We start from the raw sequence: 23259 nt of genomic DNA, 5'->3' as shown, positions 1-23259 counted from the left end.
AAGCACCACCTCCTTGTAGCAGCTTAGTCCTGGTCCTGCACCTTAGGGCCCTCTCTTGTGCCTTCACAGGTACCAGGTGCCCCTCCCCGCCCTCCCCATCATCACACAGAGACTACATCCTCAATGCATATCCACCCCAGAGTAGGAGCTCAGAGAACTGGCAAAATGTAAAGTCCATGCCACCCTCCTAAGGAACTCTGCCAGCCCAGGGGTCTCATGACACCTTCTTGCCTTGAGGTTCCCCCTCCCACCCCACCTGTTATGCCTGCCTGCCGAGTTCTGCCTGGGGCAGCTCCCAGAGGTTGAGGACCTGGAGGAGACCTGGGTGCTGTCCTCAGAATCCAAAGAACTGGATGTAACCTGAAGCCAGCCCCAGCCGCAGACAAGACTCAGGTAAAGCCCTCGTTCCTCTGTCCGGGTTTGCAGCTTCCGCTAGATGAAGGGGTTGGACTTTGCGCTCTATCAATCTGCCCTTCCTAAACACAAAAGCCAAATGACTGCGCAGTTTTAAAGAACAGAGGAAAAGTTTATTATGTTGAGCAGACCTTATTTTCATTACAGTACCAAGAAGTTCATTCTCAATTCCCTTTGAATGCAGAGATTCTGCAGACATTTAAAAGCCCAATGCTGTTCCCAAGCAAGGGGCAGCACCTGACAACAAGGCTGCATTTAATGGAGCAGGATTACAGTAACATTGGATATTCATAAAGAAGATTTTTAAAGTACACAGTTTCCTTAAAAATTATAACATTTTCCCACCTTTATTTTGTTATTACCACAAATAACTGGTTGGTTGGAAAACATGGTACTTGATAATCTTTTGTTGTCAACCTTAAGTTAATGTATTTTGCTTTTTGCTGTTGCTGTTAAGAGGCGTTATGCCCATTTCTCTGGAAATCTCAATGGTGACAAGTAAGGCAAGGCATACAGTACACTCCTGTCCCACTGCAACCTTCCACAGCTAGCCTCTGCACTGCTGGGTATCTGGGAAAGACTCAGGAGAGGACCTATCGCTTCTCGGCCTTTTGGCTAAGATCAAGTGCAGGAGAGGACCTTTTGCTTGCAAATCCTCAAACTCCTGACCTCGGGTGATCCACCCGCCTTGGCCTCCCAAGGTGCTAGGATTACAGGTGTGAGCCACCACGCCCGGTGCTTGCGAACACTGACCATGGAGTTTAACCTTCATGGGCTCCTTCTAGGAAGCAGGCGGCCGCTTGCCGCAGACTTTGCAGTTTGTTTTTATAAATTGTCACTGATCAATGATAGCCTGAGGGAACGGGACCCTCTACTCAATTCATTGACTTCCTGCTACTACCGCCTCCCAGAAGTGTCATTTCTGTATATAGAGAAATGAAAGACCAAAGAATGAAATGAGAAATCTGTATCCTCTAGGCATTTCAGGTATATACCCTGAAATATCAATAACCACTGAAGTTCATGATGTCTTATTTGCTTGAATTCAATCAGGTAATTACCAAAATCCTGATTAAGATCTTTCCCTCACTACCTCAAGGCAGAGAAAACATGAATTTAAAAAAGTTATCTTACCAAACTACACACATGACAAGCTATATTTGATTAACTCCAATCATCCCACAAAAATGTGCCCATAAAATCAAGTACTTAAAAAACTAATTATTAAAATTACACAACGGGACAGGCGCAGTGGTTCACACCTATAAGCCCAGCACTTTGGGAGGCCGATGCGGTTGGATCACTTGAGGTCAGGAGTTCGAGACCACCCTGGCCAACATGGCAAAACCCCGTCTCTACTAAAAATACAAAAATTAGCCAGGCATAGTGGCAGGCACCTGTAATCCCAGCTACTCAGGAGGCTGAGTCAGGAGAATCTCTTGAACCCGGGAGGCAGAGGCTGCAGTGAGCTGAGATCATGCCACTGCACTCCACTCCAGCCTGGGCAACAGAGTGAGATTCCGTCTCAAAAAAAAAAAAAAAAGCAAAAATTAGCCAGGTGTGGTGGTGCACACCTGTAATCCCAGCTACTCGGGAGGCTGAGGCAAGAGAATCACCTGAACCCAGGAGGCAGAGGTTGCAGTGAGCCGAGATCACACCATTGTACTCCAGCCTGGGCAACAAGAGCAAATCTCTGTCTTGCGGGGAAAAAAAAACACACAACAATGGAATACATATATTTAAATAACTGCATATAATACACCCTCCATTTTTGTTACCAAGAGAAAGCTTCCATCAGGTAGCTTTACCAATACATTTATTTCCATTCCCATGAAATGCAACACCACAGTACTAATATTCTATTCAGAAAAATAGACTACAATTCCCTTGTAACTCTTTTTCTTTTTCCCTTGTAACTCTTGAGTTATTTCTTTTAATCATTCAGGCCAAATTAGGTAAGGCAATTTTAGAAAAGGATTGCTTTCAAGTATCTAAATATACTTCTGGAGGGCGGGGGAGGAAGGGAGTCATTTTACATTTGTCACTCTCAGAGTGATGTCTGACTGCCTAAGTCACGGGGTCAGTAGAGTAGGTTTCCTGGCTAAAGGAAACTCTGGGAGTTCTTTCCTCCCTACCACCTGGGCCAGTCTCTTCCCCCTGTCCCTAGCTCTTGGCCCTCTACTCAGGGACTTGGTCCCCACAATCAGATGAAAACTCATTCAGGCAGAGCCTTGACAAGGTTCAGAACACGAGGGCTTGACCGGATATAGTGGCTCACGCCTGTAATCCCAGCACTTTGGGAGGCCGAGGTGGGCGGATCACCTGAGGTCAGGAGTTTGAGACCAGCCTGACCAACCAACATGGTAAAACCGCGTCTCTACTAAAAATACAAAAATTAACCAGGCATGGTGACAGGTGCCTGTAATCCCAGCTACTCGGGAGGCTGAGGCAGGAGAATTGTTTGAACTTGGGAGGCAGAGGTTGCAGTGAGCCAAGATCACACCACTGCACTCCAGCCTTGGTGACAGAATGAGACTCTCTTTAAAAAAAAACAACAACAAAAAAAACCCACGAAGGCTTAAGGACAGCAGAGCAAATTAAGCTCCATTTATGGAAACCGTTGTTTTTTTTTTTTTTTGAGATGGAGTCTTGCTCTATTGCCAGGCTGGAGTGCAGTGGCGTGATCTCGGCTCACTGCAACCTCCACTTCCCGGGTTCAAGTGATTCTCCTGCCTCAGCCTCCCAAGCAGCTAGGACTACAGGCACCTGCCACCATGCCCAGCTAATTTTTGTATTTTTAGTAGAGACGGGGTTTCACCGTGTTGGCCAGGATGGTCTCAATCTCTTGACCTCGTAATCCGCCCGCCTCGGCTTCCCAAAGTGCTGGGATTACGAGTGTAAGCCACCATGCCTGGCCAGAAACTGTTTCTTAACATACGTCATGCATGTAATCTTTGCTCTCCCAAGAGGCATTCACCCAAGTAGACAGGCAGGCATCTATGTGTTCAATTTGAAATGCAACAATGACAGATGTACAACTTTACCACTCTTACAGAAACTAACATGCCATCCATTATTCTCCATGTGGGAAACATTCAGTAAACTTCTAAAACCAAACATAGGACTCTGGCACATCCCCACACCCCCAGCAGCAGGCTGTGACAGGCTTTGATCTCAATCAAATGCCACTGTACACAGAACATAAAAACAGGCTCATGATGCTGCATGTCACTTTGACATATTACATTATTTCATATTACTCTGTCACTTATTCAGAAACAAAAGTCTCCACTATGGCATGACTGAGAGAGAAAATAATTCACTATATATAAATAATAGCTAAGAACAGCATACTGTGAACAGTTTCCAGAGTTTGAACATTCAGCACAATCAATTCTTACTTCTTGGGAAAAAAATATCTTACCTATCTTTTCCATTACAGTATGCCTTCTTGGAGAAAATATTTTAGTGGTAACATCATTTTCTGGGGCATTCAGTTAATTTTGAAAGATGATTATGCCACATGAACCAAAAAAAAAAAAAAAAAAAAAAAAAAAAAAAAACTGGCAGGAGGAGGAGGGTCCTAGGCCATTCTGGAAGCAAGCTGGGTCTTGCACTATTCAGAGTCAACTATTAAGCTGACTTATGTTTGAATGGCGACAGATAAGAGGCAATGAGTGACACCAGGACATGCACAGCACACAGAGAACATGGTCTACTCTTCGTCTTCCCTGCACAGAATAAACATAAGAGGCTTGGTAGAAAGACATGGGGAAAGGTGCTGTGGGGGCCAGCATTTGGAAAGCATATATCCCAGTGACTTGAGTATTTCCTCTTCAACCTCCTGGACGAGAAAGTGGGAAAAGGCACACTTCCGCCCACAGTTGTGGCCAGCAGCAGTCACTCTGAATGCTTCATTCAATGCGAAGATGCAGCTTGAACAAAAGTTGTTTGTTTGTTTTCTGAGATGGAGTCTTGCTCTGTCATCCAGGCTGGAGTGCAGTGGCTCGATCTCAGCTCACTGCAACCTCTGCCTTCTGGGTTCAGGCAATTCTCCTGTCTCTGCCTCCCAAGTAGCTGGGAATAGAGGCGTGAGCCACCACACCCGGCTAATTTTTGTATTTTTAGTAGAGACGGGGTTTCACCATATTGGGCAGGCTGGTCTTGAACTCCTGACCTCATGATCTTCCCGCCTCAGCCTCCCAAAGTGCTGGGATTACAGGTGTGAGCCACCGTGCCTGGCCGAACAAAAGTTTTTTAATCTTACTGATCCCATCTCTCCAGCTGCTCTGACCAGAGGGGCAGGATGGGGAAAGTCATGCCACAGACTCTGCCCACAGCAGCCATTCTGAGGTGCCTTTTCAGTCTCTTACCCTCTTTCGAGCTTTCCTCTCCTTAATTTTTTGTTTTGTTTTGTTTTCATTGTACTCATTAATCCCCTCCTCAATTTTTAACGGAATTATAAAAGCAAAGTCAAAGGTCCTTCGGGATGACTGGGAGGCTTCTTAGGCTAACTTTTGCATTTGAAAATGGAAAAAATAAATTACTTGATATTTGTGATAAGACTAAAATTACTTAAAAAGTCTGCACATCAATATATCACCTGGCTTAGGAGGGTGAGGGCACAGCTATCCATCTGCACCCTCTCCTCATATTTTTTAAAAACAGGCAAAATATGTAAGAAAAGGCTGGTGCACGTTGGAAGACAGAGCGTGACTGTCTATGCCAGTGCTGCTGTGCCCTGCAGCCTGGCAGATGGAGTCGGATGCTGGGGCCTCATGTCCACTTAGGCCAATAACATACTCAAGACTCTACAACCTGTTGACCAGCAAAGTATGCCCTGAGGGGCAACACTGGCTGTGGAAGTGAAGATACACAAAGCAGGGACTAAAGGCAAATGGGGCTTCACGATACAGCGACATGAAGACAGAACTGGTGTGGGCGCCAAAGGCAACCTGCAGGGTTTTCAGATAAAAGCAAAATAGGACAGAAAGCCACGAGTTCCACAAGCAGAATCATTTCTGGTCTTAGATCTGAGGGCATTTGTAGAGAAAAGTCCAAGGCAATGTCCCCTGGGTGTGAGAGAAAATCCTACGCAAGAGAGGGCAGACAACGCGGTGCTCGTCTTGAGGGAGCCTGACCCTGACCCTGACAGGCTGGATACGAGAGGGGCTGAGTATGGCTGTATCCAGTAAGGAAACTGGTAGCACTTTTCTAGAAGGTGGAAAGAAAAAGCAAAGACTTTCACAGATACAAAAATTCTTTTCAAAACAATTACCTAGAAAGTTCACTGCAGTTGGGTGGGGAATAAGAGTAATATTTTCATTTCAAATGAGCCATGGTGCTACTAATGGATTATAAAAGAGGATGGCCAGTTCTGGTCTTCTTTCCCTTCCTATAACCCCTGAACCTTCCTACTCCTGACATTTTCCCTACCCTCACTGCAACCCACCCCCATCCTGGCCCAAAATTAATTTGCCCAGCCACTGCACCAAACCAGCCTTGACACACAATTGTTGGTTGGATTTCAATTAAACAATGCACCTAATGCGTTCGAAGAGAAGGTGGGGAGGGCACAAGGATGTTGGCGTAAACCTGGAGGTGTGTGGACCTTGGACAGAGCTTCTGCCGGCCAGACCCAGGGCAGGGTGGGCATCTGCAGTGCAGCGCAGGCTGCAGGTAAACTGAGGTAAGGAAGAACATGGCGGCTCTAGCTGGCCCTGCTTTCCGAGACAGTGCAGCATGTGTGTGCTCTTGGGTGTGGGCACCAAAAAACTCATTTTCTTCCAGTTGCTGCTGCCATTCCACCCTCTGGCTAGAAGAATGCTCTTTACAGAGTCCAAAGGATCAGCCACTTGGTCTTCCTCTGAGGTACAAATCCAACAGAGCTTTAATCCCAAAGATCCAGCGGCCACCAGAGTGCAGAAATCAGAATCAAATGCTCAGAATCAAAAGGTGTGGCACTCCTGCCCAGCCAGTTTATCAGCAGTTGTATAGACAGATCAGAAAAAAACTAGCATTTAGTATAAAAACTGTTTTTCAAATGGGGTGATTTCCTGTCCTTCTCCAGAGATCATAATTCTTCACGTTTCTGAGGACCTAAGGAAAAGGAGAACCACAGAAAAGAAAACAGATGATCTTCAAATTACAAACACCACCGAGTGGGCATTTTTCATCACTGGAACCTATTCTTTGTACCTCCACCTTCATCTTATCTCACTTACTAAATCTTTGGGATTTGTGTTTTTGTACTTTATTTTGAAAGCAAAAACTAAATTAAAGATTTTTTTAAAATGGAAACTATCTGTAAACCCCACTCCAACTGAATTGTTTTCACAAATACAATATTTCCTTTCAGTAAACGTTGCATGCATTTTTTTAGTCGAAATTTTTCTTTTATCATTTAATAGCATCTAAACATTTTCTATGTATCAGTGTAGCTCATTCTTGGATGTTTAAACTGTTTTTAATGCTTTTGGCTTATAAGTAATAGTAAAATAAATTTTTTCATGTATACAACTTTGTTTTTTCTATTGAATTATTTCTTTAAGATATATTCTCAAGACAGTAATTACTGAGGGTATATAAATGTGTTAAAGGTTTCTAATGGCAGATGTACTGTTTTTTAACAAGGGCTATTCTAATATACAAAGCTTCATCAAGGTACATCCACAACAGTTTCGTCACCGTCTCCCAAACAAATGGCATTATCACTATGTCTGTTTTCTTCCATGTGGCAGATACTAGTGATAGACTGCTTTGATTACTGTTTCATCAAATTCATTTATTATGTGTGTTTCCTCTTAACTTGAACAGTGTGCCCACATTCTTTGCCCATTTATCTATGGAAGTCCTCAGGGTTTTACTGATGAATCTGAATTAATTATTTTTATGGTTACTATATAACCTTCCAGCTGTGATATTTAATATCATAGTACAGTCTGAGGGGTGTACAGGCAAATCATCCAAGATCCATGTTCTGGATTTGTTTATTTTGAGACAGGGTCTTGCTTGGTCACGGGTTCTCTCTGTTACCTAGGCTGGAGTGCAGTCGCTCACTGCAACCTTGACCTCCCAGGCTCAAGCAATCCTCCCACCTCAGCCTCCTGAGAGGCTAGGATGATAGGCATGAGCCACTGCGCCCAGCCACTTTTTTAGAATTAGTCTAAAGCAGAATAAATCTTAAAAATCCAGAGCCCATGTACGTATCAAAACATCACTATGGACTCCACAAATTTGTACAATTATTATGTGACAATTTAAAAATAAATACATTTAAAATTTTTCTTAAATCTAGAGCCCAACTTATTAATATTTTTAAAAGTCAATTTTGTATTCTAATGATTTTTTCAAGTAGCTATCATTCAAGACACACACAACAGGGAAGACATTAAAGACTTAACACTAAATTAAATACAAGCATTCCATCTCCATCCCAACATGCTTGTTTTAAAGAATACTTTTTTCGGCCAGGCACAGTGGCTCACGTCTGTAATCCTAGCACTTTGGGAGGCTGAGGTGGGTGGATCACTTGGGTCAGGAGTTTGAGACCAGCCGGAGCAACATGGTGAAACCCTGTCTCTACTAAAAATACAAAAAATAAAAAATAAATAAAATAAATAAATAGCTGGGCGTGGTGGTGCATGCCTGTAATTCCAGCTACTTGGGAGGCTGAGGCATGAGAAGCACGTGAACCTGGGAGGTGGAGGTTGCAGTGAGCCAAGATCATGCCACTGCACTCCAGCCTGGGCAACAGAGTGAGACTGTGTCTCAAAAAAAAAAAAAAGTTTCTTCAACTACATATTTGTGTTGATCTAAATTTTTTCATTCACTAGTACACTGACAGATTTAATGAAAAAAAAAGAAGGAATCTGACAAGAACTCTGCAAAAGGTTTGGTTTATGTATCACAAAACTCATGAACCTAAATAACTATAATCGCAATTAAAATATCCTTTCTCCCCCCCATCAGAAAAACAAACAAACAAACAAGATAGCAATTGCACTAATAAATACTGTTTAGAAGACCAACATAAAAGGAAAATGAAAAACATATACTGGTTGATGTTAGAATGGAAGGATTAATGGTAGATTTTTCTCTTTTATCCATTATTCTATTGTCTTTACAACAAGCAGAAATCAGAAATGGAAAGAAGTACTGTCCTAAAGCCAACGGTTTGTGCTTACCTTCTCGGCTCGGTTCTTTTGTCTTCTCTTTGTACAGTGTTCCCGTTTCTTTCTCCTTCTGAAAGCGGATCTGTAGCTGTTTGATCTCTTGGTCATAGTCCTGCCACTCCGGGACAATCCGCACAGCTGCTTCCAGTTTCGGCTCTTTGGTCATCGGATTATTACACTGTGAAAACCAAAAGAACACACTTCAGCTGAGTTGAAGAAACGCTACATAACAAGAGAATTCAAAGGTTCTTGGGTTACAAGTCCTAACTGGACAAAAAAACAATAGTAAGGAACCAAATGATATACTACCAGAAGCAATATGGTAGTGTAAAGCTGTATTTACATCTACAAAGAATGTGTGAGTGGCTATAGGAAGGCAGGAAAAGTGAAAGTCCACTTGGAAAGATTACAAGGCACAGAGATAAACTGGAAGCCAAGGAGTGAGTCAGCAGATTGTAAGTTGTGAAAACAGTCCCATTAAGTGCTAAGGGATTTGGTTTCCTAATATAAGCAGGGAAATAAAACCAGTGAAATATTCTATAAGATATTTATAAGAATATTCTATAAGAATAGCCCCAACAAACTATATACTTATACTTACTATATGACAAACTATACTTATTCTATAAGATAAGATACTTGTAAGAATATTCTGTAAGATAAGAATAGCCCTGACAAACTACACAATTACAGAGGAAGTCTAAATAAGAACCTAGGAAATTCTTAAATTTAAGAATCTAAATAAAATCATTAATCATGATTCGCTCATACATCCACTGGATGAACATGCAGAAGCACACCACATATGGCTTACCAAATCAATGGTTTTTGCCCTTTTCTTAGAGGCGTCATCACACCACGTTTCACACCAAAGCCATTCTTGAGGGAGGGATTTAATTGGCACCTGATGAATCATGTTATTGGGCAGATCCTGTTTGGTAAAAAAAAAATAAAAATAAAACACATGTATCTGAAGTTCTGATGTTATTTATTTATTGAGAGATGTGGTCCCACTCAGTCACCCAGGTTGGAGTGCAGTAGTACGATCTCGGCTCACTGCAGCCTCCACCTCCCAGGTTCAAGAGATTCTTGTGCCTCAGCCTCCTGAGTAACTGGGGCTACAGGGGCCCACCAGCACACCTGGCCAATTTTTGTATTTTTACTAGAGATGGGGTTTTGCCATGTTGCCCAGGTTGGTCTCAAACTGCTGAGCTCAGGCAATCCACCTACCTTAGCCTCACAAAGTGCTGAGATTATAGGCGTGAGCCACTGCACCCAGCCAGTTCGTGGGGAGCTTAAACAAATGCATAGAACATCAGTGATGTACAGCTGCTCATTACGGATCACATGCCAATCACAAATGTTTAAAATGGAAAAGGTCCTTACCAATGCCTTAGAGAAGTTATTCAAAACTACAAATTTTAGAGGATCCATAAAACATCTGCCCATAATAAGCAACTGAAAAGCTTTGGCTTAAAACTTACAAATAGCCTGCACCTAACCCTCCCTTCATTAGGGCAATCCTAAGAAAAATACTCCTACTGACTTCTGAAAGTCAACTAAATAGAGTGGTGGTTCTTAAATTTTACAGGCTCGTGTCAAGGAAGTTCTGAATCTACCTTGTCTATTGAGACTTGCTCCCAGATAGATGACATTTTTTCTAGCCAATTCTACTCTATGCTTTAAACCTTTTTCCTGGAGTCCTTCTGACTTTGCCACAATAAAATGTTCCATTGTCCTAAGACTTACATGGAACAAGGAAATGTATAGAAATGATTGACTGCGATACTTGTAAAGAATGTTCCATGATGGTACAAAAATAAATAGATGATACTTCTCTACAAAACCCTGCCAACAAACTAAAATTTAAAAATAGCTACTGAAGTGGGTAGATCGCTTGAGCCTGGGAGTTCCAAGACTGGCCAGGGCAACATGACAAAACCCCATCTCTATAAAAAATACAAAAAATTAGCCAGGCCTGGTGGTGTGAGCCTGTTGTCCCAGCTACTCAGGAGGCTGAGGTGGGAGGATCGCCTGAGCCTGGAAGTTTGAGGCTGCAGTGAGCCATGATCGCATCACTGCACTCCAGCCTGCGTGACAGAGTGAGACCTTGTCTTAAAAAAAAAAAAAAAAAAAAGACCACGCGCGGTGACTCACACCTGTAATCCCAGCACTTTGGGAGGCCAAGGCGGGTGGATCACCTGAGGTCAGGAATTCAAGACCAGCCTGGCCAACACGGTGAAACCCTGTCTCAACTAAAAATACAAAAAAATTAGCTGGGTATGGTGGCATGTGCCTGTAATCCCAGCTGCTCGGGAGGCTGAGGTTGCAGTCAGCTGAGATTACACCACTGCACTCCAGCCTGGGCTATGAGAACAAAGCTCCATCTCAAAAAAAAAAAAAAGAGAGAGAGAGAAACAAATACTGTTGGGTGATACCATTTTTGAACTCAAATTATTCCCCAAAATAATTCTGCAAAAACAACGCCTGACACACTACAGAAGATAAACAAATATGTGATAGACAGTATGAACTAAAGAATAACAGAAATAATACAACAGAATCAGATCCATAGTAGCTCCATAAATTAGAAGATACCAGGTATCACACAAATTTTAAAGTAAGTAGAGCTGGGCACTGTGGCTCATGATTGTAATCCCAGCACTTTGGGAGGCCAAAGCAGGTGGATCACTTGAGATCAGGAGTTCGAGACCAGCCTGGCCAACATGGTGAAACCTTGTCTCTACTAAAAATACAAAAATTAGCCAGGAGTGGTGGTGCATGCCTGTAATCCTAGTTACTCAGGAGGCTGAGGCAGGAGAATCACTTGAACCCGGGAGGTGGAGGTTGCAGTGAGTGCAACCCAGAGCATGCCACTGCACTCCAGCCTGGGCAACACAGTGAGATTCTGTCTCAAAACAAACAAAAAAGTTTATCTTTTATTATTCCATTGAGATAGAGGAGAAGAAAATGAGCAAATTAAACTAGTGTTTACAGATACATGCTTAAACAGTAAACCTACAAAGAAAAGCAAATGATTACCATAAAAGTTGTGATGCTAGACACTTTTGTTAGGGAGGAAGGATGGCTTCTGGGATGCTGATAATGTTCTAGTTCTTGAACTAGGTTGTGGTATCTGGGTATTCGCTTCATAATAATTCCTGGATGTATGTGAATATGTATGCATATTTTTTGTATACTTTTCTTTATGGATGCTACATATCACAATAAAGGTTTAAAAAAATTTAAGTAGACTTAAGCAAAACAAAATGCTTAAAATATGTGAAATATGTATCCCAAACCCTTAAACTATAATCTCACCTCTGAAAAATGCTTAACATTACCAAACAGTAATTTAGCTAACCTTGAAACACATCATGGTTTCTGACATAGAAAAAGAGGAAGCTGTGATACTATACTGTGATTGTATACTACGAATCCTGACCTATTTAGTTCCTACAGCAGAAAAACAAACTGACCCTAGCAGGTAGAGAAACAAACCTATGAGATTAGTTTGAGTACAAAATACAAAGATATGCTAATGGTTCAGAGAGGCAGCATTCTCCTTCCATCTCTCTCCCCAGCCAGCATCAAATCTATGACATTTTTCATGCTGATATGTCTTGAGGGCACATAAAAATCTCTCTCTCTCACACACATACACACTATGAAAAAACAAGACACCGTCCTGTGAGGAGAGGATTGAAGACACAAATAATACTTCATTTTCTGATGCAACACTGTATACCCATCACTCACAGTTAACCATAAAAAATGGACACTTACTTGATCAAGATTTGAAAGGCTGTTAGGGTCCTGACTCAGACCTTGGTACTGTCCCCTGAGTCTGTCACCAGCAGCTATTTTCCTAAACTTCTTCAGATCCACAACATATAGTGCACTGAATAAAGAAGACCCGCTTGTTACAACCAACCATGGATTACGACAGGAAAACTAAACCCAATGAATAATGGAACACGCCACTAGCCAAATATTCTGGCTTTTCTTTGAAAAGGTATGCTGCAGCCCTACAGTGGAGTTAAAGTGTGCTACTTTAAAGATCTCTAAGAAAGTCACTGCAAAATCTATACTGCGCCATGCTTTTGTTACTGTTCTGTATTTGCCATCCAAAAGAAATAATCTCAGACAAAAGTTTCCTAGCATATGTGGCAGTAATAAAAGCCATAGTAACTGATAAACAACCATTATTCAATGATATCCTGATGATGTCTTCAATGTTACAGGGGGGAAAAACCCCAGAGTGTTACAGTCCTTAGTTCTTTTGGACCAGGAATGTAAAGAATTAAGCCACCATCACTACACCCCAGCAGTGATCTCTGCATGTGCCACTTCCTACACGTTCCTCTTCCCTGCACATCTTCAAATCACACTTTTCGCAGAGAAGAGAATGGAGTGCTCATTAGAAATGTAACAACGCACACACTGTTCGACCTAAAAGGTCTACTTCTAGGAATTTATCCCACAAATATATGAGATATGAAAAATAATTTATTTAGTAGATTATTCATTGCAACATTGTAGGTCACAGGAAAAAACTATAAATAACACTCACGCACTGGAATAATATGCAGCTATGAAAAGGAATCAGGTCTCTATTCATTGAGAAGATGTATATGACATTAAGTTAAAAAAAAAAAAAAAAAGCCAAGTTACAAAATGTATAAATAGGTAGCATATCTTGTGTAAAAAAAAAAAATACACATTCACAGCTGTTTCTGTAAGAATTAAGAAAATATGGAAGGATAGACAGTCAATAAGTTGGGAGGTTATCTGTTGTGAGAATAGGAACTGAGTAGGAAAGAGAGAGACAGGATTAGGAAGTTTTTTTTACACTGTATTTTTTTTTTTTGAGATGGAATCTCACTCCGTCACCCAGACTGGAGTGCGGTGGCATGATCTCAGCTCACTGCAACCTCCACCTCCTGGGTTCAAGCGATTCTCCTGCCTTAGCCTCCCGAGTAGCTGGGATTACAGGCGCCCACCACCACGCCTAGCTAATTTTTTATTTTTAGTAGAGACGGGGTTTCACCATGTTGGCCAGGCTGGTCTTGACCTCCTGACCTCAGGTGATCCGCCTGCCTTGGTCTCCCAAAGTGCTGGGATTAAGGCGTGAGCCACTGCGCCCAGCCACTGTGTATTTTTTATCATTTTTATTTTTCAACCATACCAATGTATTACCTATTCACAATTTTAACTACACAAAATCAATGTTAAGGAAAACCCCGTAACAGTGTTAGGAGTGCTTCTTTTCAGTACCTGATATGATACTTTCGCCCAGCTAAATGACTGGCCCAGTACCCTGACTTCCAGAACCTGTAGCCATCCATTTCTCTTCGGCTGTCACAGAAAGGAGTGTAACCATAAGGAGCACCATCCAAACTGAAATCTCTTAACTCTTTCAGATCTGTTCGTACAATCTGTAGAATATCAAAAGTCATTTGTTAAGCAACCATGCAGACAGCTCTAATGCGGTTTCCTTAAGATACAGAGTGGCTCACTAAAGGCAGCATGGAAGGCTGCTCCGTGGTTAGTGGCACAGGCACTAGCGGCAGATGCACTTTGATTCCTCCACTTATTACCTGGTTGACTCACTAACGTGTAAGACACTTAGCAAGGTGTGTGGGAGTAGGAATAAAACAAATTTCAATTGCTTAGCCTTTCTGTGCCTCAGTTGCTTCAACTGTAAAATGGAGATAATGACAGTACCTATGTCACAGGGTTGTTGGGAGGATTATGTAAGTTAACATATGAATGGACAGACGTAGAATAATGCCTTGCTCATCTTAAGTACTCAACAAGGATTAAATGTGGCTATGTTACAATCAGGAAGGCACACTTCAGGCTGAGGCAGTGGAAGAGAATTCCAAAGAGGTGAGTGAAGTCTCTGTCCCGGTGACTTTCACACACATTACATCCTTCCACTCAGGTGGCTGACTTGGGTTTCCGCCAGCTCAGGCTGAAGTGGAAGGCTGTGGGCAGAAGTACATTTATGCTGTTTGAGTTTGTACGCTCTAAAATCACATGTTCCCTTTCATTAAGTCAAACCCTGACGGCCAGAAAGAATATCCGGAGGTTCCCTACTGCCAAAGCCATGTATCCACTTAAGCTTCGTCTATTACCCGTGACAATAACTCCTATCTTTTGGGCAGATAATTAGAGATGATGGCAAGCACTGCTAAATGTTAATTTTCTAATTTTTAGTTTTCATGTTAAATGAATTAAGTCAGATACAAAACTGCACACATTATGTTATCACAATGATGTTAAAAAGACAGAGAAAAAGATGTAAAGGAGATAAGCTAAATGCAAATTTAAAAAGTGATCACATCTGTGTGATACATATTTTCATATTTTCTAAATGTAAAATAAGCATGTCCTTTTCCATAAGTGGAAAAAATAGCATTTAAAAAGAAGAGATTTGTTGCTTTTAATACAAACTGTCAAAACTTGGCCTTTAAGGGCCTACCTGATCAGCATCCACAAACAGGAACTTGTCAACAACCAGTGGGAAAAGTACATCCAGGAAGAGGATCTTGTAACCCCAGATGATACGCTGTTTTTCAGTCTGTTGATGAAGCCACCGGGGCCATTTGTACTGAACAAGCTCATACTGGAAATTGTATTCATTTGCCATGTAAGGTATAAACTCCTATTTTGAGACATGGGAACAACAAATAATCATTTCTTCTGATTAGGAAAACTGCTTTCATAATATAAGCCAACCACCATGATACAGGACAAATAAAACACATTTACCAAAACAGTGGTCTTACAAAGACTGGCCCTGACCCACTCATGACTACATAGAAGAACAGATATAAACCTTTGTCAAATCCCATTTCTTTATGACTTCTGGTCACCACATGAAATGACAGAATGTTCAAGGGAAGGATTTTAGATGTATATCCCTCTGTGTGTGTTTTTACAGAACATGAACTTTAAGTCCATTTGTCTAAACTTGATTTCAGTAAGGCATTTACTGAGCTTGATGACAAGCCTTCCTCAAGGCCAGATCTAACCCAGGGAATAACACTGCAAAGCCAGAACTCTGGACAAATGTGTTGCCCTTTATTAATAAGTCTTTCAGATTCTAAGTACAAGTACCTTTAGGGGCCAGCAGTAAAGTGCTTATCAAGGAGAATGGTTATTGAATATATTAAAAGTCATTTAGTAAATTCTACAAGAAAAAAAAAGGATGCAAACAAATCAACTTAGACGACAAATACTGACTGATGTAAGTAACGCAGAAAACATTGCAAGTACGTGTTTGGTTTTGCACAGAGGAAGCATTACTTCCATACATCATCTAGGAGTGGTTCATGCTAACACCAATCATTCTCCTCAATGTAAACCATCACTGTGCTTTCTAAATTAAAGCAAGCACGCAGGCTTCAGAGGAAGGAAACGTTATCTCAGTAAGACACTGCTCCTAATAACAACAACAAAAGACTCTACTATATTATCCAAGTTTTTAAACACAATTTAACTGTTTCCCTCAAACAGACCAATCTGGAAGAATAATCAAAATAAAAATATGCAACCAAATTAGGGTATCTTAGTAAATGGAAAATTTGCTAAAGTATACAGATAAAACAAAAGTCATGAAAAATATATTATACAGTAAATATCTCCTTAATAAGAATGTTTTCCCTTTCTCTGTGAAACAAACCTTAAATGTGGGGGACAAGTAATTCTTCAAGAACCAGAATTTCACAGGAGTCTTGGTATTCTTCAGCACGGATAGCATCATTATGCTGCCAAACAAAAGTAGGTAATTAATAATAGCTTTCCAATGTTATTTAACCTCAACATTATGTAGAGTCAATCATGAGACACCTAAATGCTCTTTATGGCAGAGCTAACTAATGGCTCAATTAGGCCGAGGGAGACGCTCAGTGATGGAAAATGAAAAATTGTACTTACTCCAGCTTATGAAGTTATCACTAAAGAGAAGGGGCATTCCTCACCTATAAAACTATACTTAACTGACAGAGGCAAATGTTTTAATTCTGCTACACCTCTAAATAAACTGCTTCATGAACTGATATATTAGTTATGGTCCAGATGAACCCTGGAGATTGGGGTAACTGACATCACTCTCCAAAACCCCTGTCACGTGACAGCAGCATCTGGTGCTAAGGGAAGAATGTGTAACCACAGCGCCTCCTGCAGCCTACACAGAGGCCCTGCTTCAGAGAGGAAGGCTATTAGCTTGGGCCTCCTTACTGAGAAAACAAAACCACATTTTTGAATAGAGGAGTTTAACCAAATTCAGTTGTTTTTATTATTTGCTATTTTAGGTAGGATATTATTTCTTGGAAATAAGATGGCTAAAAATGAGACAAATGACATTTTGATTTTCTATACTAGATCTATAGTGAAAAATTAAGAGTGAACACAGCCCTGGCAATGAGAAAAGTGACTCTCAGGCCTTCCTGACAGTGCCTCTGGTGACCACTACATCAGGCAGCCCTAGCCCGTGGCCTCTTCTGGCTCTAGTTGTGTGACCTTAGACAAGTCCCTTCACACTCGGGGCCTCAGCCTGTTTATAAAATAGAAGTGTTCATATGTAAGAACTAAGGTCTCTCCTGGCTCTAAAATCCTATGAATCTTTAGAAGGCAGTGAAGTATTCCATGGTTCTGTTCTCATTCTATTCTCTATGTCAACCTCCCAATCTCTAGGTTAAGCAATGTTTGGCAGGCAATAAACAGCACAGTCTATGAATGTGTACAGTGATGTTAAAGGGCTACAGTCTTGTAATATCCAGAGGCATTCACTACATAGTTCAACTTCACAGATGGCGGGATCGAAACAAATCCAATGATAAATGGCAAGCAGTCACAATGCTCACAGTGCTTCAAAGACAGAAGTATAATGAGCAAAATCCCACAAAACCTTTCCTCTCTAAATAAGAACACTGACAGATTCATTCATATGTAATGAAATCATCAACAAGACTGACCGAAGAAATCTTTCGTAGAGATGACCAGATGCAACGGAGAAAATATTAATTATGTCATCTTTATCTTGCTTCACTTCCTCAGTCTTCTGTCCTCCTGTAAAGCCCCTATAACAATAAGGGTAAAAAAAAACCACTTGAAACACTGGTACAGACACACAGCCTTTGAAAGTAAGAGGAAAGAGACCGCGCTTCCCATCCTTCCCTAGCGGGTGAGCTGCAGCAGGAGTGGTTATGAAGCTTCCCTCACACCCTGGAGAGAGCACAAGACTGACAAAACCAACCTGTGGGAACACAAAAAGAATGTTTACTCCCCAACAGTGTTGTTTTAGGAAGAGACTGAACACAGGCTGCACCAGAATGCAACTTACACAACGGGAAGTAAACTGAGCAGGGAGCAGTCAAATTTCCAAAGAGCAGGTACAGGCAATGAGAGTCACAAAGTATGGAGCAGAAGTAACTTCCCCACTGGGAGACATGAACCTCTTTCGGATTAATCAAGCGGAAAATACTCATCTATGCCAAATATAAGTGTGAGATGTAGCTGCACAAAGTAGAATGTGAAAGGCCCAGACAGAATCACAAGATGCAAAAAGGAGGGATGGATGGTGCTTATATCTCAGTTTTTCCTTAAAAACATAACTCTTATAATGTCAACTTACCATTTGAAGGAATCCCAAAATCCAGATTCATTCTCACTCGTTCCATCACTCAGCAAGTCTTCATTCACCATATCTGCCTTCTTCTGAACCTGCAATCAAATGTGATAAACCTTACTCCCAGTATGTCTCATAGGCATAAAACTGCCTCTCACTGGATGTACACTGTGAGCCTGTCATCAATAGGGAATTATCAATCAATTCTCTCACAAACAGGCACAACCCCACCCAGAGTCTAGAAGGATTCAATAGAAGTATCTTCACCAGGACATTCACATCATAACCTTATGTGAGGAGACAACAACCTCTTTTAATTAGATGAACCCCATTTTCAGCTTGCAACACAGGCAAAGAGCCGCAAACTCAACTGTGCAGTGAAACCAGAAGCACGATTCAATGAGTCAACAGCTAGTTCCAGGGAAGAGTGTGGCTGCTGGGGGCTCTAGCTGTTGGGAGGGACGTATTTCATGTTATGACCAGTTTTCAGGATTCACTAGCACAAATAGGGGTTTCTTCTTGGCAGCACAGTGACCATTTTTCTGCTCAACAATGCATGGCCTATTTTAGGTTTCACTGTGTGTAATGATTCTTTATTCCAGAATATACTGTACCTGAATGTAAGGCACTAAGAGCTTCAACATTCAGAGAACGGAAAGTAGAAGTCAAAGGAAATTAAATAGGACTATCATTTTATTATCGTTGAAAATTTTCATTGCCATTTCCCCCAATATTCTGAGAAGAGAATCATCAACAACACTATGAATTGTGGCTATATAAACAACAAAGCATCTATGAGAATATTTTATATAAGATGGGACATGTTCTGCACACTGAGATTACCCAAAAGGTACAATCTTTCAGTTGAGGAAAGCCACAAACTCACATTTACAAAGACATTTTGCCTTAAAGCAGTATCCCTATAATTGCCATAGCAAATTACAAAGAGACTCTTGGGCTGGTTCCAAGATACATATTTTTAAATGACAGCTGTCCAATAACAGAATGCCACTACTTTTACCAAACTCACCTTCACTTTAATAATTTTGCTTTTGAAGTTGTTGAGGACGATAACCACCTCATCAGCATCAGGTGGAGAATCGGTGCCATCGTGGCTTTGCGAGAAAAGAAAGATCAATATTACAAGGCACAATTCTCAAAAGGCAGCAAATGCTCTCAGAGCATCTGAGTCCATCATCCTTCTCATAAAGGAGTTTTCGAGATCCAGCTATCTTCTTGCTCCTTAAGCTCCTTCAAGATGCACAGAAGCACGTGTTGAAATCTCTCTTTATATAAGGTGCATGCCCAAACCTCCTTGTGAGTCCTCTTTCAAATTACCCATCATGCAGTGACAGGCATCCATGTGTGGAAACCACATGGTGAGTACTAAACAACCGCCTGTGTTCACAAGCTCTGAGCCAAGCACAGAGCCTTTGATAAAGGAGTGCAGGGGGAACAGGCCCCCCTCCCATTACTAGAAACACACTGCCTCCACTCTTTTTTTTTTTTTTTTTTTTTTTTTTTTTTTGAGACAGAGTTCTGCTCTGTTGCCCTGGAGTGCAGTGGAGCAATCTTGGCTCAATGCAACCTCCACCTCCCAGGTTCAAGTGATTCTACTGCTTCAGCCTTCAGGTAGCTGAGTTTACAGGCACCCACTACCACACCTGGCTAAGTTTTGTATTTTAGTAGAGGCAGGGTTTCACCATAGTGGCTAGGGCTGGTCTCAAACCCCTGACCTTAAGTGATCCACCCTCCTCGGCCTCCCAAAGTGTTGGGATTACAGGCGTGAGCCATCACCCATCACTCCCGGCCACTACTCTTTAACTGGAATAGTGTTGTAAAGGAAATCTGCTCGCTCTTTCTGCCTGGAAGCAACAATCAGTCAACAACAGGCCCTGTACTCAACCTGGTGTCTATACACTACCAGAAAAACTATAACAAACTCTGTTTGCAGGCAGACAGGAGCAGAGGAAGAACAATTAAATGTATGTTTCCCTACTAATCAACAGCAATGCCTAAAATTTCCAGTCACCAAATTTCAAGGTGCAGAAAGTCATAATTACGACATGAATTCACTGCATTTGCTGTCATCTAGCAGAGAGTAGGGTTCTCAGGCAAAGGAAGATTCTGCTAGGGGGAAGCCCTGAACAGCTAGGAAGAGGGGGCACCATGCTCCTGGGAAGGGGAGGCTGGGAAGGGCCAGGGCATCCAAAAGGGAAGGAGTTTGGAAGTGCATCCAAAATTTTGTAAAACCTTATATGAAGAAAATGTTATGTGGAAAAAAACCTTCTATTGTTTACAATGGTGTTATTATAATACAGAATTCTTCTATTTCCTGGGTAAGAACCAGGCACTAATCCACTGTTTCATGTGTGTCACTATGGAGCCAACTAAGGCAAGGACATACTACAGGGTGCTTCAAATGTGCCCTAATGGAAATCATCCCCTAAACAATCTGGCAGGAAGTCTCTTCACACAGTTTAAAACTAATTTAAATTGTGTTAAGCATAATTTATATCAAACGTTTTTAAAGGCGACATAATTATTTTTAAACTAATAAATATGTGCAGTAAACCTTAAGGTAAAAGCTGGCTATAGAGGGAATGTTCTCACTATACCACCACAGACCAAGGAATACCAGCACTAACAGCATGGCTTCAAGACCAAAGCTTCCATGTACTGCGCATTTGCAAATCACTCAGGGTCAACACATACACTCTCTGCGCAGAAAAGTCTGGCTGTTCTTTCTTTCTTTTCTCTTTTCTTCAAGTTTCTCATCTGCCTATCTATGAGCTGCATCACAGTGACAGAATGATTTGATTCTGGGATATTGTTAGCACAAATAAATAATTAAAGAATAAAGCCTGACTATACTCATTAGCATCTATACCTCTTATTATCTAATTCTATTCTAACAATTCTTCCATATTTAATTTCCTGGAAAAACCATTGTTTCATCACATACAACTGCAAATTAAATTCATGTTGCCTGGCTAACTGCCAGGGTAGTATTCAATTAGAGCTAATGATCATTTCTAAATGTTCTGGGAAAATGTACCTGCATCACTTACTCCTACCTGTAAATTCTATAAATATCTTCAGAGCGTCCCTTCCTAAGTCTGAGGATCCAAGCTCCTGGGTTGGCTTTCAGCTGAAAGTAGCCCTAGGACAAGAAGAAAAGTCCAGTTAGCTCTCTTCAAAACACCAAAATGCTATTTCTGAGGAATAGTTACTTCTATTTCTGAAATATCAATCAACTGTAATGTGAATAACACAGTAAACAAATCAATCCAACTCTGAAAAAACCAAAACTACACATTAAAAACTCTAGCACAGGCCAGGTGCAGTGGCTCACGCCTGTAATCCCAGCACTTCAGGAGACCACAGCAGGTGGATCACTTGAGGTCAGGTGTTCGAGACCAGCCTGGCTAACACATGGTGAAACCCCATCTCTACTAAAAAAGTACAAAAATTAGCCGGGCATGGTGGTGGATGCCTGTAATCCCAGCTACTCAGGAGGCTGGGGCAGGAGAATTGCTTGAACCTGGGAGGCAGAGGTTGCAGTGAGCCGAGATCACACCATTGCACTCCAGCCTGGGCAGGAGTCTCAAAAAAAAAAAAAAGCAACAACAACAAAAAAAAACCTAGTACAATAAAGGCCAGTCACTTAGCTGTACTTCAGGGAAGAATCAACGTGTGATGCATGAGTAAGTGTCGCACTTCCAAAGAAAAGAAAAAGGCTGTCAGCTCATGAGCAATCTATTTTCAGGGGCCAATTCAGTTACAGCAGAGTATTCCAGCATGTTTTTTCTTTTGACATGTAATTCTAACCTACAAATTTAGCTGAACTAATGATTTCTATATTGACCAAGTTCAGCCCATAATGAATTTTAATCTCACTCTATGGTTAAGAATGCTAATTGCTCCATCATAAATTATAGTGCCCAAATTAACATAACTACAATATTACTATCTGATGAACAGATTATTTACCAGATTGGCCATAACAATGGTGTCCACAATGACCGGGTTGGCTGAAGTTCCTAAGGTAAACTGCAGTCCCCGTGGAGGTTGGCCTGTGGTGATGTCGTAGCAATGACCTTCCAGTAACAGGTACTCCAGCTCATACTCAGCAGCCACTACACTGTCCACCTACAAGCCAAAATCCAATCACTTGAATGCACTCAGAGACAACATGAATAAATCTGAAATGCATTATGCAAAGTAAAGGAAGCAGACGAAAAGGACTTACATAATATATGATTATATTTTAAGAAATTCAAGAAAAGACAAAACTATAATGACAGAAAGCAGACCAGTTGTTGCCTGAAACCAGGCGAGAGGAGGCTACTGTCTGCAAAGTGGTATAAAAGAACTTTCTGGGGTAATGGAAATGTTCTGCATCTCGGCTATGGTGGTGGTTAATGACTGCATACAATTATAAAAACTGGGTTGGAAAGAGAAAGGAGAAAAAAACAGTAAAGGCGTTATTCTAAAAATATTAATGAGGATAAGACAGTAAATGTTGAAAAAAATTAAAGACCTAAATGCAAAGACATCCTGTAGTCATATATCAGTAGAAAAACTTGCACACAACATTCATAGCAGCATTATTCATAACAACCAAAAAGTAAAAACAACCCAAATGTCCATTCGTGAAAGGATAAATAAAATGTGATACGTCCATAAATAAAATATTATCTGGCAAGTTAAAAAGAATGAAGCGTTGATACATACTACAGCATGGATGGATCTTGAAAACAATTTGTTATGTGAAAGAAGCCAATTACAGAAGCCCACATTTGATTCTATTTAGACAAAATGTCAGAATAGGCAAATCCATAGAGATAGAAAGTAGACTAGCAGTTGCTAGTGGCTGGGGAAATGGAGAGTGACTGCTAATGAGTATGGGGCTTTTGCTGGGGATGCTGAAAACATTCTAAAATTGCATAGTGGTGATGGCTGCACAACTCTGTGAAGATACTAAAACCTCTCAACTGTACACGTTAATGGGGAAAATTTTATGGTATATGA

At 41.2% G+C, this 23259-nt stretch overlaps 1 protein-coding gene and 1 long non-coding RNA gene across 2 annotated transcripts in view; both read right to left on the bottom strand.

Annotated features, from left to right (window-relative positions):
* Positions 1–505: 505 nt before the first annotated feature.
* LOC115831811 lies at positions 506–1761 on the bottom strand. Its single transcript, XR_004027303.1, has 2 exons — positions 1054–1761; positions 506–1007 (listed from the first exon to the last, which is right to left on the bottom strand). It is a non-coding gene; the product is annotated as an uncharacterized LOC115831811 (long non-coding RNA).
* A 1706-nt stretch (positions 1762–3467) lies between these two features.
* UGGT1 (UDP-glucose glycoprotein glucosyltransferase 1) overlaps positions 3468–23259 on the bottom strand; it is a 107658-nt gene continuing 87866 nt past the window's right edge. Inside the window, exons 30-41 of the mRNA XM_003278148.4 lie at positions 22219–22377; positions 21303–21388; positions 19256–19340; positions 18232–18320; positions 17573–17677; positions 16279–16363; positions 15076–15258; positions 13866–14026; positions 12375–12489; positions 9403–9519; positions 8601–8766; positions 3468–6513 (exon numbers count right to left, since the gene is read on the bottom strand). Coding sequence (XP_003278196.1) covers positions 6488–6513; positions 8601–8766; positions 9403–9519; positions 12375–12489; positions 13866–14026; positions 15076–15258; positions 16279–16363; positions 17573–17677; positions 18232–18320; positions 19256–19340; positions 21303–21388; positions 22219–22377 — 1377 coding nt within the window. The 3' untranslated portion in view covers positions 3468–6487. The remainder of the gene's footprint in view (positions 6514–8600; positions 8767–9402; positions 9520–12374; positions 12490–13865; positions 14027–15075; positions 15259–16278; positions 16364–17572; positions 17678–18231; positions 18321–19255; positions 19341–21302; positions 21389–22218; positions 22378–23259) is intronic.

The sequence above is a fragment of the Nomascus leucogenys genome, chromosome 20 (assembly GCF_006542625.1).
Source record: "Nomascus leucogenys isolate Asia chromosome 20, Asia_NLE_v1, whole genome shotgun sequence".
NCBI classification, from domain to species: domain Eukaryota; kingdom Metazoa; phylum Chordata; class Mammalia; order Primates; family Hylobatidae; genus Nomascus; species Nomascus leucogenys.
Note: the sequence above shows the minus strand (reverse complement) of the source record. Positions and strands in the feature narration are given on the sequence as shown.